At 30.9% G+C, this 14,877-nt stretch overlaps 1 protein-coding gene across 1 annotated transcript in view; it reads right to left on the bottom strand.

Annotated features, from left to right (window-relative positions):
* Positions 1-2,638: 2,638 nt before the first annotated feature.
* The window catches only part of ints9 (integrator complex subunit 9), a 19,144-nt gene continuing 6,905 nt past the window's right edge, over positions 2,639-14,877 (bottom strand). The window contains exons 9-14 of the mRNA XM_073852797.1: positions 14,730-14,874; positions 12,653-12,777; positions 12,395-12,562; positions 10,248-10,346; positions 8,058-8,195; positions 2,639-2,957 (exon numbers count right to left, since the gene is read on the bottom strand). Of these exons, the coding sequence (XP_073708898.1) occupies positions 2,781-2,957; positions 8,058-8,195; positions 10,248-10,346; positions 12,395-12,562; positions 12,653-12,777; positions 14,730-14,874 (852 nt within the window). The 3' untranslated portion in view covers positions 2,639-2,780. The remainder of the gene's footprint in view (positions 2,958-8,057; positions 8,196-10,247; positions 10,347-12,394; positions 12,563-12,652; positions 12,778-14,729; positions 14,875-14,877) is intronic.

Below are 14,877 nucleotides of genomic sequence, written 5' to 3'. Positions count from 1 at the left end.
TTAAACACTGGGCCGAAGGCTGATTACAAAACAAATGACAAATTTCCCCCATGTGTTTTGCCAATTTTTTTCACCGTTGCATAAATTAAATAGCCAAAATGTGCTATTTACAGTTTTGTCTTGCTTTTCAAAAAAAATACATTAATTACAAAACAACAATTTAAAAATATCTACTTAACACCAGTGTTGTTTTTGACAACCATCTTAGATTTAGTCTTAGTCTTAGTCTTTTGGACTAAAATGCTTCTTAGTTTTAGTCAAATTTTAGTCACTTCTAAATGTGATAGTTTTAGTCCAATTTTAGTAGACGAAAAAGGTTTTAGTCTAGTTTTAGTCAAAAAAAGGGAAAAAAGTAGTCTTTTAACAAATTAATGTAGGTCAGTAAGTATTTTGCTGTTGGGTAGTGTCACTTATAAGTTCTGAAAATAGCAGATCTATAGTTCAACACAATGTGAGCTTCCGGATCGACTATTTTCACCAATAATTACAATAATGAAGGAATGTTTTAGAACATAAAAGACAAACAAGGATGGAATGCTAAAACGGCTTGCCATACTAGTATAGCAAAGAGTATTTAATGCTAAAACGGCTTGCCATAGCGTCAGATACTTTTTAAGTTTTAATCGGCATGCACAATAAGCAGAAATGTTGTGCATTTTAAACGTCTGACGGACCACCCACTAACATTTTCGTCTATTCTCGTCTCGTCAACGAAAACTCACACACGTCTCGTCATGTTTTAGTCATCAACGAGCCATTTTTATCTCGTCACCGTCTCGTTATCGTCATGAAAAAAAGTGGCGTCAACGAAATGATTTCGTCATCGTTGACGAAACAACACTGCTTAACACTGAACATTTGTAACATTCTAGTGAACATTATAGCTGAGCAACAAAGCACAATTTAACTTAAAATGAATAAGTCAGTAAAATAATATTCTTTGGCCATTTTTAAGACCCCGTTCTTGAATCAGGCATGTGTTTTTAATGTACAAATAAATGCAGCCTTGCTGAGCAAAGAAGTGTGTTGAAATACATGTATTAATAGAGCTGTTGTTGGAATGATTGTTAGCACTGTTTTTGTTACTTTTTTATTTACAGAACAACAGTAAAATTACAATACTAACATTTATGAACGTTGACTTTTATTTTGGCGGAAACCCACAAGAAGACCTCAGTACTACTTTTTGCTGACAGCAGCAGATTTCTGAATGATTCTCATCACACTGTTTCAGCACAGATTTCCCTGGCGCTTTGGACTTTGAACCCTGGCTAAGGAGCTTGTGCAGAGCTGACAGAATAAATCTGTGCGTGTCTTAGACAACATAACATTCTGTAGTTTATTTACTACTGATTTAAGGCAAAGTCCCTTTAAGGCATGTCACTCGGCGGCCATCTTTGAAACGCCTCTGGCCAGGCAAGTGCAGGGTAAAGTCTAGAAGGGATACAGCTAAGGCTACTGGGCATGCGCACATCAGTCTAACGTTATTTTTGTCACACTGTACAACAATAATACTTTTTTTGTATTATAGTAAGGGCTAAGTTTAGGGTTGGGGTAGGTGTAGACGTTAATAAAACACAATCTAATAGGTAGAACAATTAATTTCATTGTTAGTTTCCGGTCTGAGCTGTATACCCTCTAGCCACAACCCAAGTGCAGCTCCTATCTCTTTGAATGGGGAAACATCAAATTCTCCAAAACTGTTAACCAAGCTTAAGACTAAATTTCTTATTTTAAATCTCCAAAGAAATCCAACAAGAACTGCCTCATAAATATGATTCCTTGTGCTCCAATAGAGTTAAAAAAAACGCTTATTTTTCCGGCTAAATGAGCCAGTGCGCATGCGCAGTACTGAGCGCACGTCTCAGAGCGCCGACTGTTTCTATAGCAACCGGGACTTCTGACGGCAGCTGCAGTGACGCGCTGACTTTACTAATCAACGATTGGCTCTTTCACTAAGAAGGCGGGGCTTCGCGGCCATAATGAGCGTTGCATTTTTCCCCATTCAAAACTGTACGAGTGACACGTCTTGGGTATTCTATAGTCTTTGTTTAAGGCCATTTGGTGATTTCAGTCATCATACAGTAACCAGCAACAACCAGCTCTTTCTCTTCTCATGGAGGACATGCGATGTGGTTCGTGCTGTCGGTGCTTGTAAAGATTTTTGCGTCTTTCTCATACAGTTTTGAATGCTTGCACACTGTTGGCATGTTTGCTGCATTAGTGCACACCTCTATTTGATTGCATCACGTCATTGTTCGGTATCATTTATTCTGCCTTTTCACTTATTTGAACACCAAAAGAGCTTTTTTTTCGCTATTTTCAGCTGAATAATTTCGGTTGCCGAACATTCGGTGCATCCCTAATCACCATCATGAATTACTTTGTTTTGTGAAACATAAAAGGCAAGGCAAGGCAACGTTAGATCTGATGTCAGTTACACCAAATGCCATCAACTGGCACATCTCATAACTTGGCCATGTGGAATAAACAACATCATCTGAATTTCAAATGAGAGAAAACAGGCTTTAGAAAACACAGAAAAAAAAGTTTTATTCCAAAAGCTTATTTTACAATGATATAAAACAAATAAAAGTCTCCATCCTGATGTCTACTAAACAATAATACCTCATGGAAATCTGTCTACAGATGTAAGGGATGAGTTCATCAGCCACACACAGTAGTTTCTGGCTGGGGATGTGCAGAGGCAATGTTATTACAGCCACTTTTCATTCGCGTCCAGCTATTATCGGCCGCAGGCGAGGCGCTGGGGTCAGAGGTCATAGTTTCTGGAGGAAGTGGAGCACCAGGTCTCTGAGTGCCGTCCGCAGCGGCTCGTTGTTGTCACAGATGATGTGTGTCCCGTCTTCCTCCAGCTGGATGAGCACGTCTTCCGCCTGCAGGTGAAGAATGTGCCCGTCTGCCGTCTCCTCCACCTTCACCTCCCTGATGCCATTCTGCCACCAGACAGGTTGAACACAATCATGCTGTCAATATTAGCCTTTTGAAACTTTTAGTGTTGCATAATGGGTTATTTCACATACTATTTTCATTTTGCTATTAAAAATAATTTATATATATACATACATACATACACACAGTCTGTCATTCAAAAGTTTGGGATCAGTAAGATTATTAATGTTTTTTTTTTTTAAAGAGTTTCTTCTGCTCATCAAGGCTGCATTTATTTAATCAAAAATCCAGAAAAAAACCGTAATATTGTGAAATATTATTTCAGTGTAAAATAACAGTTTTCTATGTAAATTTATTTTAAAATGTAATTTGTTCCTGTGATGCAAAGCAGCACTTTAGTCTTCAGTGTTACATGATCCTTCAGAAATTCTATAATAAATAAAATGTTAAAAAGAACAGCATTTATTTAAAATAGAAATATTTTGCAACAATATAAACTACCATTTAAAAAGTTTGTGGTCAGAAAATGTTCATTCTTTCTTTTTTTATAATTTTATGTTAAGGATGTGTTAAATTAATAAAAAGTGATAGTAAAGACTTATATTGTTAGAAAATATTTCTATTTTGAATAAACTATAAATAAAACAATATCTATATGCATAAAATAATACAACATAATTGGGATACCATTATGGTTTTATTCATATTTTTAATTCGTTTTACTTTTATTTATTTTTTTTATTTTGTTTGTCATTTTTTATGCATGTATTCATTTTTACATGTTTGTTACTTGTCTATGTAGTTCATCCATTTTTATTTCAGTTTTAGATATTTAAGTACATCAAGGTAAATTAAAATTAATGTTTACCTTTTTATATTTTAGTTTATTTCAAGCAAAATGGTTTTGTTTTTTCTTTTAGTTAACTATAATAACACTAAATAAATAAAAATATATTTCAGAATATGTATATACTATGTATATATTATAATACAATAATTTTAAGTTGAGCTGATAAAATTATTAAAACAGAAATCAAAAAAAAAAAAAAAAGCACATTTAAATGAACAAAACATAAATATAATAATTAAATAATAATAAAATAACACATGAAAACTACTTAAAATGACAAAATCATAAAAGATACTAAAATCTAAATAAAAACCAAAAATATAAAAATAAAAGCAAAAATAATAATAAATACTATAATATATAAATATTACTAAAATAATACTGTACTGGCAATTCTCATGATGAAAATTTTCTCATTATCAATTTTTTTTTTGCTCATTTTGAATTGACTCTGTCTCAGGCTGTTTAATTACTACAGAGAGCTATAAGCGATGTTAATTACTCCAGCACAACACTCAATATGCGTCTCATAGTTCATCGTGGGATTGATTAGTTTTAATTGGCTCATTCCCGTTTATTTGTTGAAGAGCAGGAGTCTCATCTGAGCGCTGCTCTCAGGTTATCAGTTAATGCTGGAGATCTGGGACGTTTTACGGCGGGATAACAGCTGCGGTCAAACCTACAGGCTCTCAGCGGGACGCTCAGCAGCAGCACTCAGATGTGTGTGAGAGAATGAGATCATAACCACTCCACAATACATCAGCTTATTACTGTAAAATCACTATTTGTTTTGTGTTTTGTTATAATGTGATTGCTAAGGTGGTTATTAGCTAGTAATGTGGTTGCTAGGGTGTTGAGAATGGTTGCCAGGATATTGCTTAAGTGTTCCGAAGTTTTGTTATGTTGCTACGTAGTTGCTAGGCCAATGTTTTGGCATTTTGCCTGTTGCTAGGTGGTTGCTAGGGTGTTTGGTGTTGTTTTGACAACTAGCTGAAATAAGTTTAAGCTGAATATTAAAATGACTAAACCAAACTACAAACTATTAAAACTAAAATAAAAATAAAGCAAATGTAAATATTTGAAAACGGAGAATATAAAAATAAAACCTAATTTAAAATTTGAACGAATATTACAATTGTAACTAATACCAACATAGTAATAGTAAAATAATCATTAAAAAAAATAATTATATACAATTAATATACATTGTTTAAAAAAAACAAAGCTAAATGTAAATATTTGAAGAAAAAAGATAAACTGTTATTATTGAATTATTATTATTATTAAATAAAAAGGATGAAAATAAATAAAATTAAAAACCTAAAACCTAAAATAAAATTAATATGAAAATAGAGAATATAAAACAATATGAGAATATTAAAATAAAACCCAATTTAAATTTTGAATAAATATTACAATGGTATGTAAATATTAACTATTATTATTATTGAATTATTATTGAATTAAAATGATAGTACAAAATAGTTTTTAAAAATAAGGCAAAATGTAAATATTTGAAAAAGTATCATTATTATTCAATTAAAATGATACAAATAAATAAAATGACTAAAACCCAAAATAAAATTAATATGAAAACAGAGAATATAAAACAAAAGCTAATTTAAAATTGGAATAAATATTACAATAGTAACTAATACCAAAATAATAATTTCCAAAAAACATACATTATACAATTTATATTTCCGGTATATAATATATATATATATATATATATATATATATATATATATATTATGTACCAATCTAATATATAAGGCATCAAAATATCAAAATACAAATCAGTGTTTTATTGACTAAATCTAAAATGCAGAATTTAAACAAATAAAACTAAAACAAAAATGTAAATATCTGAAAACAATATTAATTTAAATTAACTATAAATTTAACATTTGAATAAGTATTACAACAGCATGTAACTAATACCAAAATAGTAATACTAACATAAAAAAAAAAAAAAAAATATATATATATATATATACTTTATCTACTGTTTTAAAAATAAAGCAAAATGTAAATACTTCAATAAACTATTATTACTGAATTATTATTGAATAAAAATTATAAAAACAAATACAATTATTAAAACCAAAAATAAATTAATATGAAAATGGAGAATTTTCAATGGAGCTAATTTAGAAAATGTAATAAATATTACAAGAGTATGTAACTAATTCCAAAAATAGAATAAAAATTTAAATATTAGATTAAAATATTGGCCCTAAAACTAAAATAAAAAAATAAGTGAAATGACAAAAAAGCTAATGAATTGACGGAAGCAAATCACTAAACAAAACTAATAAACCTGTACTAAAATTAAAATAAAAACTAAAAATTAAATGTAATTTAAAATATGTAAGTAATGTTAAAATACTAAGTTAAAAGTTTTTTTTTACCTAAAATGCTGAAATAATGAGCTCACTTAATAAAATGATCATTAATTTTGATGAATTCAATTATAGTAGACCAAAAAATGTTGAGAACTATCTTTATAAATGCACTAAAATCACCTTGCATTGTTATGCTTAACACATAAATGAAGTTCAATTTGAGAAAATAGTTCTGTAGATGATGCTTAATCAAATGCAACGACATCTCAACATTTATAAGTGTGACTTAAGTTCTCAGAAATCATTTTTCAGGCCACTGTACATCAAAAAAATAATCATGCCGTATCTTCAGCACTAAAGCAGCACTTCTCCGACAAACCCAGGCTCGACTTCATTAGCAGCTCACAAAGTCACCTTCAGCAGGATCACCTTCCTTTACAATCACTAGAGAAATTCATTTCGCTTCCAGTTTAATTAGCGTCTAATCGATGTTCCGGGCGCCTGCAGAAGTGCTGCCAGAATCTGCCGTTTGGGATCCAAAGCAAATGAGGAGTTTGCCGTTTCCCTGCATGCTAATGGAGCGCTGGATTTCTCTTACTCCATCCCGCTTTTCATTTAGTTGGCCAACAATGAGGTTAGCGCTGGCGGCGGGACATTCTAGCCACGTCTCTTTAGGCGCACATCTCTGCGTCAGTGGGTCGTACCGCTTGAATTACCACCGTCAGGTGTGCGCTTTTCTTTCTACCGCCCCGGGACGTCACACAGACTGGATTTCACAGGTGAAAGCCGCTATAGACACTCCTCAAGTCACTCATCCAACGCTTGTCCCGACTTGACTTGAACCTACAGGCACTCTGAACTCTATTCAACTCTCTTCACACATGAGCACTTGGCTTGCTCCTAAAAAACTGAGGAGCACAGTCAAAATAACAGGAGCACCTTCTAATCAATAATCTAAAAATCTGATCAAAAAGTAGCCTTCCCATTACGAGGTGATATTTGACTCCTTAAAGTGATTTACAAGGGAAGTTTTGTTTTTACCTTTGTAATGGCATTTTTACAACAAAAAATATATTTTATAAGCTTTAAAAAAAAAATGTAATTAAAACAGAACTAGATAAAAAAAAAAAAAAAGTCTGTCAATACAAACTTTAGGTTGGCTTGAGAAAGCCTAGCAGCTGTAAAAGCTTAAAGTTTTGAACTTTATATAGAGAGATTAGATTATTAGCTAAACATTTTGCTAACATGATTAGAATGTAGTTAGCATGATTCTAACATTTTTCTAGCATTAGCAAGTTTCTAGCATTAAACACTGTGAACAAAACAGCTTTCAGTTTCTGAAAAGTACATCATTTAAGAGTTTTTAACAAAGAATAACTTATTTAGCGAATGTAGCTATTGCTCATTGTGAATATTAATGTATTAAAGGTGCCATAGAATGCATTGAGAGAATATTTAAAATTGTTCTATGATATCTACATAGAAGGTATTTGGCATAGGAAAGGGCAAAAAATCTCCAGAAATGGTTTTACAGGTCCATTTAGAACCCTAGGATTTGCCCCTAGAACGAAATGCTCTGTTATTGGCTTATTTGGAAGCTTCATGAATATTAATGAGCTCTGCTCTGATTGGCTGTTTCACAGAGCTCAATAGCTCGCACATGGATAAAAAAATATATCTAATTAGAAAATATAAAATTATGGCATGCAGTTGCTTCAAACAATAATATAAAGCTATTTAAAACATTAATCAATGTAAATTGTGATAACTGTAATTAATAATTGCAATTACAATTTCAAGAGAATAATCGACAATTATGATTTAATAAGATAATTGTGCAGCCCTAGTTTTCAGTCGCAAATGTGACTGAAATGGTCGCACTGTAAAGTCCTGTACAGAACGAGTTGACTGGTTAGGGCACATATGGAGTGTACTGTATGTGGTACCTTGTACAGCATGGCCAGGAAAGGCTCCAGAGGAACCGCCCCGCTCAGCAGGGGTTTGGGGTTCAGGACCTCTGGTGCTTCCTCTATCACCCTCTTCCTCTTCTTACTGGGCGGCACCGGAGCGGGTTTGGGCACCGGCTACAAAACACACACAAACGCGCAAATATGAGCTTAATAGAGTATTATTAGGCTTGAGACACTCACACAAGTATGTAAATGCAAATCTAGTTACGCAGATGTCTTACAAATGAGGAATACAAGAAGCGATTCATCATAGAGAGGCAAATAAACATAAACTGCTCGTAACACAAAGTTTCAGGCATTGTTCAGATTAGTACAAACTAGACCAAAACTTTTTTTTTTTTGTTAGTGGCAAAGCTGCTGAACTAGCCTTGAAATGAACAAGTAAAAATGATGTGAAAAGCCTTGTTTTTTGTTTGGATTAAGAAACTATGCTGATAAATTTGAATTTTAATGAGTTTTGTTAGCTACTAAAAATTGATTTACTTTCAAAAAGTTACTTTAAACAAATAAAATATTATTTTTCATATTATTATCATAATCCATTTTTATTTTATACTTTATGCTCTTTTTATTTACAATGCTCACACAAACCTTTCTTTTTTATTTTTTTATTTTCTATCATGGTTGTGAAAAAAGTCTTGCTTTTTTTTTAAAAAAAACCTCATTTTTGTTTGAAATATAAAACTGTATAATGTATTTGAAAATAATATGTAAAATAATGTGTTTTATTTATTTTAAATATTTCTTATTTTTAATACATTTATTATTATTTTATTTTCTATCATGGTTGTGAAAAAAGCCTTGCTTTTTAAAAAAAACTAATTTTTCTTTGGAATATAAAACTGTATAATGTATTTTAAAATAATATAATAATAATAATAATAATATGTAAAATAATGTATTTTATTTATTTTAAATAATTCTTATTTTTAAAACATTTATTTTTATTTATTTTCTATCATGGTTGTGAAAAAAGTCTTGCTTTTAAAAAAAAAACATTTTTAGTTTGAAATATTAAACTGTATAATGTATTTTAAAATAATATAATAATATGTAAAATAATGTATTTAAATTATTTTAAATAATTCCTATTTTAAATATATTATTATTATTATTATTTTATTTTCTATAATATTTGTGAAAAAAAGCCTTGCTTTTTAAAATTTAGTTTGGAATATAAAACTGTATAATGTATTCTAAAATAATATAACAATATGTAAAATAATGTGTTTAAATTCTTTTAAATAATTCCTATTTTAAATATATATATTATTATTTTCTATCATGGTTGTGAAAAAACCCTTATTTAAAAAAAAACTTATTTTTGTTTGTAAATTAAAACGGTATAATGTATTTTAAAATAATATAATAATATGTAACAAAATGCATTTGAATTGTTTTCAATTATTATTTTTTTTAATTTATTCATTTTTATTATTATTTATTTTCTATCATGGTTGTGAAAAAAACTTTCCTTTTTGCTTGGATTAAAAAAACCTACTTTTTATTTAAATTATAAAACTATGCCATAAAATAGCATTTTAATTATTGTATTAAAATAAATGTTATTGTAAAAAAATTAAATAAATTTTAATTTTTAAGAGTTATGTATTATTATTATTATTATTATTATTATATCATAGATTACTATTTTTGAATATAGAAAACCAATTAAACTGATTAATAATTTTACATTGTTAAAATATTAGATTTTTATTTATTTTTTTTGGTTTGTTTTTTACTATTACGTGATTAATAGTATATTATTTATAATAGTAGTACCTTTACTTTTTCAGTTTTTTTTAATCACTTTAGACAAAAATTGCATATTGTGATAGATATCATTAACCAGAACACTGAGAATATTGCTATTCAATTTTTTTGTGCTCATGGTTGTGATTTTCCACAAAAAAGAAAAAAAATCTTGGTAAACTGGCTAGGGAGTTTTGCATTTTTTAAATCTGAATGCCTTTGGGTTCATGCTGGAAGAATAAACTGTAGTTTACAAGGCAAGCATGATGCAACTGGTTCTAAAGTGGGCTAAAAATGCTTCAGACAGTGTTCAGAAAAATGTAGGCAAATTGATGCATGACAGGAGTCAAGGGCAGGGTCGGCATTTATCAGGTTGTTGCACCGAGCACATGCTGTGTTCACACACTCACTGACCTGCAGAACGTGCTTGTTGTCCTTAGACTGCAGAACCGCAGACACTGTAGCGACAGAGACGCCCGCTTTAATCTCTGACGGCACCAGAGATTTGGCAAGCTGGAGGTTTACCAGGAGAAAAGAGACTGAGATGCTGAGCAAACTCAACAGATGCCTGACAAGCTAGCAGCATCATAGAGAAATACTTTTTATGCTTTCTGACCAGTGTTGTACTAATTAACAAAAACTAAAACTATTACAAATGTATTTGTGTTCAAACTTAAAATAACTGAAAATAAGTCAAATAAGTTTTTTAAATACTAAAATTACTGAACTGAATACAATAAAAATAAAAACAAATAAACTACTGTAGAAATGTAACAAAAAAAATTAAAATGAACTGAAAATGCAAAAATAAAAGCTAATTCAAAATAATAATAAACATTACAGCTGTATACAAATACTAAAAAAATTGATTAAAAATTCTAAAGGTAAATTAGAAATGTTGCATTGGCAACTAACTAAAATAAGTACAAGTTAAACTAAAATGACTCACTGACTAAAACTATAATTCAATAAACTATTTCAAAATATTTAAAATATGTAAAAAACAATTAAAAAAATTACTGACTAAACAAGCTGACTAAATTTCAAATGAAAAGTATTTAGAAATATTAATTATATTTGTAGCAATTTATATTAAATTATAAAAAAAAATGACACAGGAACATTATTATAATGTAACTTAAATTAAAATGTAACTAGAAATACACACAAAAAAAACTAAAGCTAATGATAACAATATATAAATAACATTATAATATAAAATAAACTAATTTTAACTAACCGAAAATTAGAAATGTTACATCAGCAACAAACTAAATAAGTCTAAGTTAAAGGTTGTATCAGCGATTTCTAGCCTAAAACATAAAGTGTCAATTTCAGCTGACCTTTCTTCACGATCCGCTTGCTGCCTGCCCCATAAATTGTCTGTGAAAAAAACGCGTCTCTCTGATCAGCCTAGGGTCCGAGATATGCCAAAAAAACAATTATTGCACAGATAAACAAACAAGTGTTCCAACCAATCAGCGTCAGGGGTTTGGTGTTGAGGACTTTCGCTCCGCCTCCCTCACATCCCTGCACCAGTAGGAAAGTCCACAACACCAAACCCCTGACGCTGATTGGTTGGAACACTGTTTGTTTATCTGTGGAAAGGTTGGTAGTGCCGATTGTTTTTTTTGGCATATCTCGGACCCTAGGCTGACCAGAGAGACGCGGTTTTTTCACAGACAATTTATGGGGCAGGCAGCGAGCGGATCGTGAAGAAAGGTCAGCTGAAATTGACACTTTATGTTTTAGGCTAGAAATCGCTGATACAACCTTTAATCTAAAATTACTGACTAAAACTAAAATTAAATAAACTATTTAAAAACATTTAAAAAAAATAATAATAAAAAAGACAAAAGGACATTACTAAAAATTAAACTAAAATTAAATTGAAAAACTAAAAATATTAAATAAAATTATTAAAATAACACTGTTTTTGACATTAAAAAAAAAACTAATTAAAAAAAAAAAAAACTAATATATATATAACCTAAAACTGAAATAAGTAAATAAATAAATAAAAAGGTATTTGGAATAAACTTAACTGAAAATCTAAAAATAAAAGCTAATTCAATATGTGACCCTCGACCACAAAACCAGTCAAAACGGTCAATATTTTTAAACTGAGATTTATACATATAGCCGAATAAATAAGCTTTCAATTGATGTATGGTTTGTTAGGATAGGACAATATTTGGCCGAAATATTTCCAGAAAATCTGCAATCTGAGGGTGCGAGAAAATCACCTTTAAATGTGTCTAAATGAAGTTCTTAGCAATACATATTACTAATCAAAAATTAAGTTTTGATATATTTATAAATTTACAAAATATCTTCACAGAACATGATCTTTACTTAATATCGTAATGATTTTAGGCATAAAAGAAAAATCGATCATTTTGAACTATACAATGTATTTTTGGCTATTATTACAAATATACCCGTGGTTTTGTTGTCCAGGTTCACATATAGGAATATTAAATATTAATACATGGTAAAAACCTATTAATCTGTATGTGGTTGAAAATAAATCTTTGAGAGATATTCAGATTTATTCTGACCTCAGGCAGCAGGTGGATGCGCTCATAGCGGCGTCTGAAGGGAAGCCCCAGGACGGAGCAGCGGCGGTAGGCCATGGGCGGAGGCTGCAGCTCCAGCATCAGGTCTGAGCGGTGAGGCTGAGACGGAGGAGGCTGCGTGTACGGCTCGGGACACACCACATGAAGAGGCTGACAGGAAAACAGATGAGAACACGTCAGGCCAATTCAATCAACTGTTTTAATGGGCACACCGAGGACATTTGACTTTCCAGACTGTACCTGGATGTCCTTCAGGAGTTTGGACACCTGGTGGAAGTTGAGGCGTGTGTCTATGGGACAGTAAACGCACTTCATCGCCAGCGGCTGGTACGGAGCCAAAGCGTCCAGGTAAGAGAAGTCCGGCTCTGAGAGGCACGCGTCATTAAGAGTCAGAGGTCAAAGCGTTTCAGACTGGAGATTAAACTACATCACATTCAGGGCCTGAAAGCATTTCAAGTCAATTTTCCAGTACCTCCCAGTTTCCATGGCAACGGCTCTAGACATTCTAATGGTTTTCTACTGGGGATTTTGCATCATTATCAAATCATTATAAAAAATATTTGTTTGTAGAAAACACTGTGACAATCCATGCAAAAAATCTTAATGATCCTAAACAAAGTCTATGCAAAATATATTTTTTCTTTTGATTTTGGAGTAAAATGCGAGCATGAAGGGCTTTTGTGAGTGCCCTTATTTGATAAAAAATACAGTAAAAATAGTAATATGTGACCCTGGACCACAAAACCTGTCATAAGGTACAATTTTACAAAATTGAGATATATACATCATCTTTAAAATCACCTTTAAAGTTCTCCAAATTATTTTCTTAACAATGCATATTACTAATCAAAAATTTTACAAAAAATCTTCATGGAACATGATCTTTACTTAATTTCCTAATGATTTTTGGCATAAAAGAAAAATCAAAAATTTTGACCCATGCAATGTATTTTTGGCTATTGCTACAAATATACCCCAGAGACTTGTTGCGACATATTGTAAAATATTTTTACCATTTCATATAACTGTTTTTTATGTGAATATATTTATTATTTATTTCTGTGATCAAAGCTGAATTTTAAGCGTCATTACTCCAGTGTCACATGACTCTTCAGAAATCATTCTAATATGCCGATTTGCTCCTTAAGAAACATTTCTGATAATAATCCATGTTTTATTTGAAAATGAAATCTTTTGTAACATTGTACTAGGGCTGCCACTAACGACTATTTTTATATTGATTAATCTATCGACTAATTTATCGATTAATCAATTAATCTACAACAATTTTACTTAAGAACATTTTATTTGAATAAAATCAATTAATTGTAGATGTTTTTGATTTTTAAATTTAAGCATTAAAATAGAATCCAGAAAATAATTTGATAAAAACAAAACTGTAAAACTCAATTAATCAGACAGTCTTTTTGATTTATCAATCATAAAAAAAATATTTAACCATTAAAACTGATTATAGAAAAATTTAAATGTTTTTAAATTAAATTATAAAAAAATTCAAAAATGTTAAAAATATGCAAATAAGGCATTATTTAATGAAATATGCACTAATTTGCATACATTTCTAGTAAAGTCAGTTTCAAAATTCTTGTTTCATTTTTTTGACATATTAGAGTCAAATGTTTTTACAGAGGGGATTTTGGGTATCTCATTTTGTCACTCCATAATTCTGAAAAAACATTTTGGGGGGAAGAAAATGTCGTATAAAATCAAGCAAATTATAAATGAACAAATCCCTCTGTAAAAACCTTCAGGATATAGACAGGAATACAAATGTCAAGTTTGGTGTGTGTAAGTGCTGCTGAAGTGGAGATTTGTGGCTCAGTGTAGGAAAAAAAAACTCATTTGGAGAAAACGGCCTTTAAAAATATGGATTGTAATTAAAATCTATTGACACAAATAGATAAAGTGCTATAAAAGAAGCACTTAACAGTGTCTTTTGGGTGTTTTCTTTCCACTAGTCTGAAAAAAACACTTTTTTGAAAAATCTAAAAGCCCAAAATGTTGTTTTTGCCTGCAGTGTCTCCCCTTAAATGGGTTTAATATATAATGCAGCCTTGGGAAAACTAATAATAATCTAATAATGCGTTTCATGGATTCTGGCCATGAAATGAGCCACTTTTGCTGCTTAGTCAATGTGGGCAAAATGAAATCCAGGATTTTTCTAAATTTTAGAATGAACGAATCATGACAGCCCTACATTTTACATGTCTTTACTGTCACTTTTCATCAGTTTAATGCATCCTTTCTGAATAAAAGCATGCATTTGTTTAAGGTTTGGTGATGTGCTGTATCTCACCGGTGAAGATGATGGTATTAAGGCTGGATTTGCCCCAGAGCTCCATGAAGTGCACCACATCCCCGAAGCGCAGGGACGGGTGACCCGTGAAAACGACACACGGCTGCCGGAACTCACTGCTGAAATCTCCATGAATGCTGGGATAATG

Source organism: Garra rufa, chromosome 13, assembly GCF_049309525.1.
Source record: "Garra rufa chromosome 13, GarRuf1.0, whole genome shotgun sequence".
In the NCBI taxonomy this organism is placed as follows: domain Eukaryota; kingdom Metazoa; phylum Chordata; class Actinopteri; order Cypriniformes; family Cyprinidae; genus Garra; species Garra rufa.
This window is presented reverse-complemented; position numbering and strand designations above follow the sequence as displayed.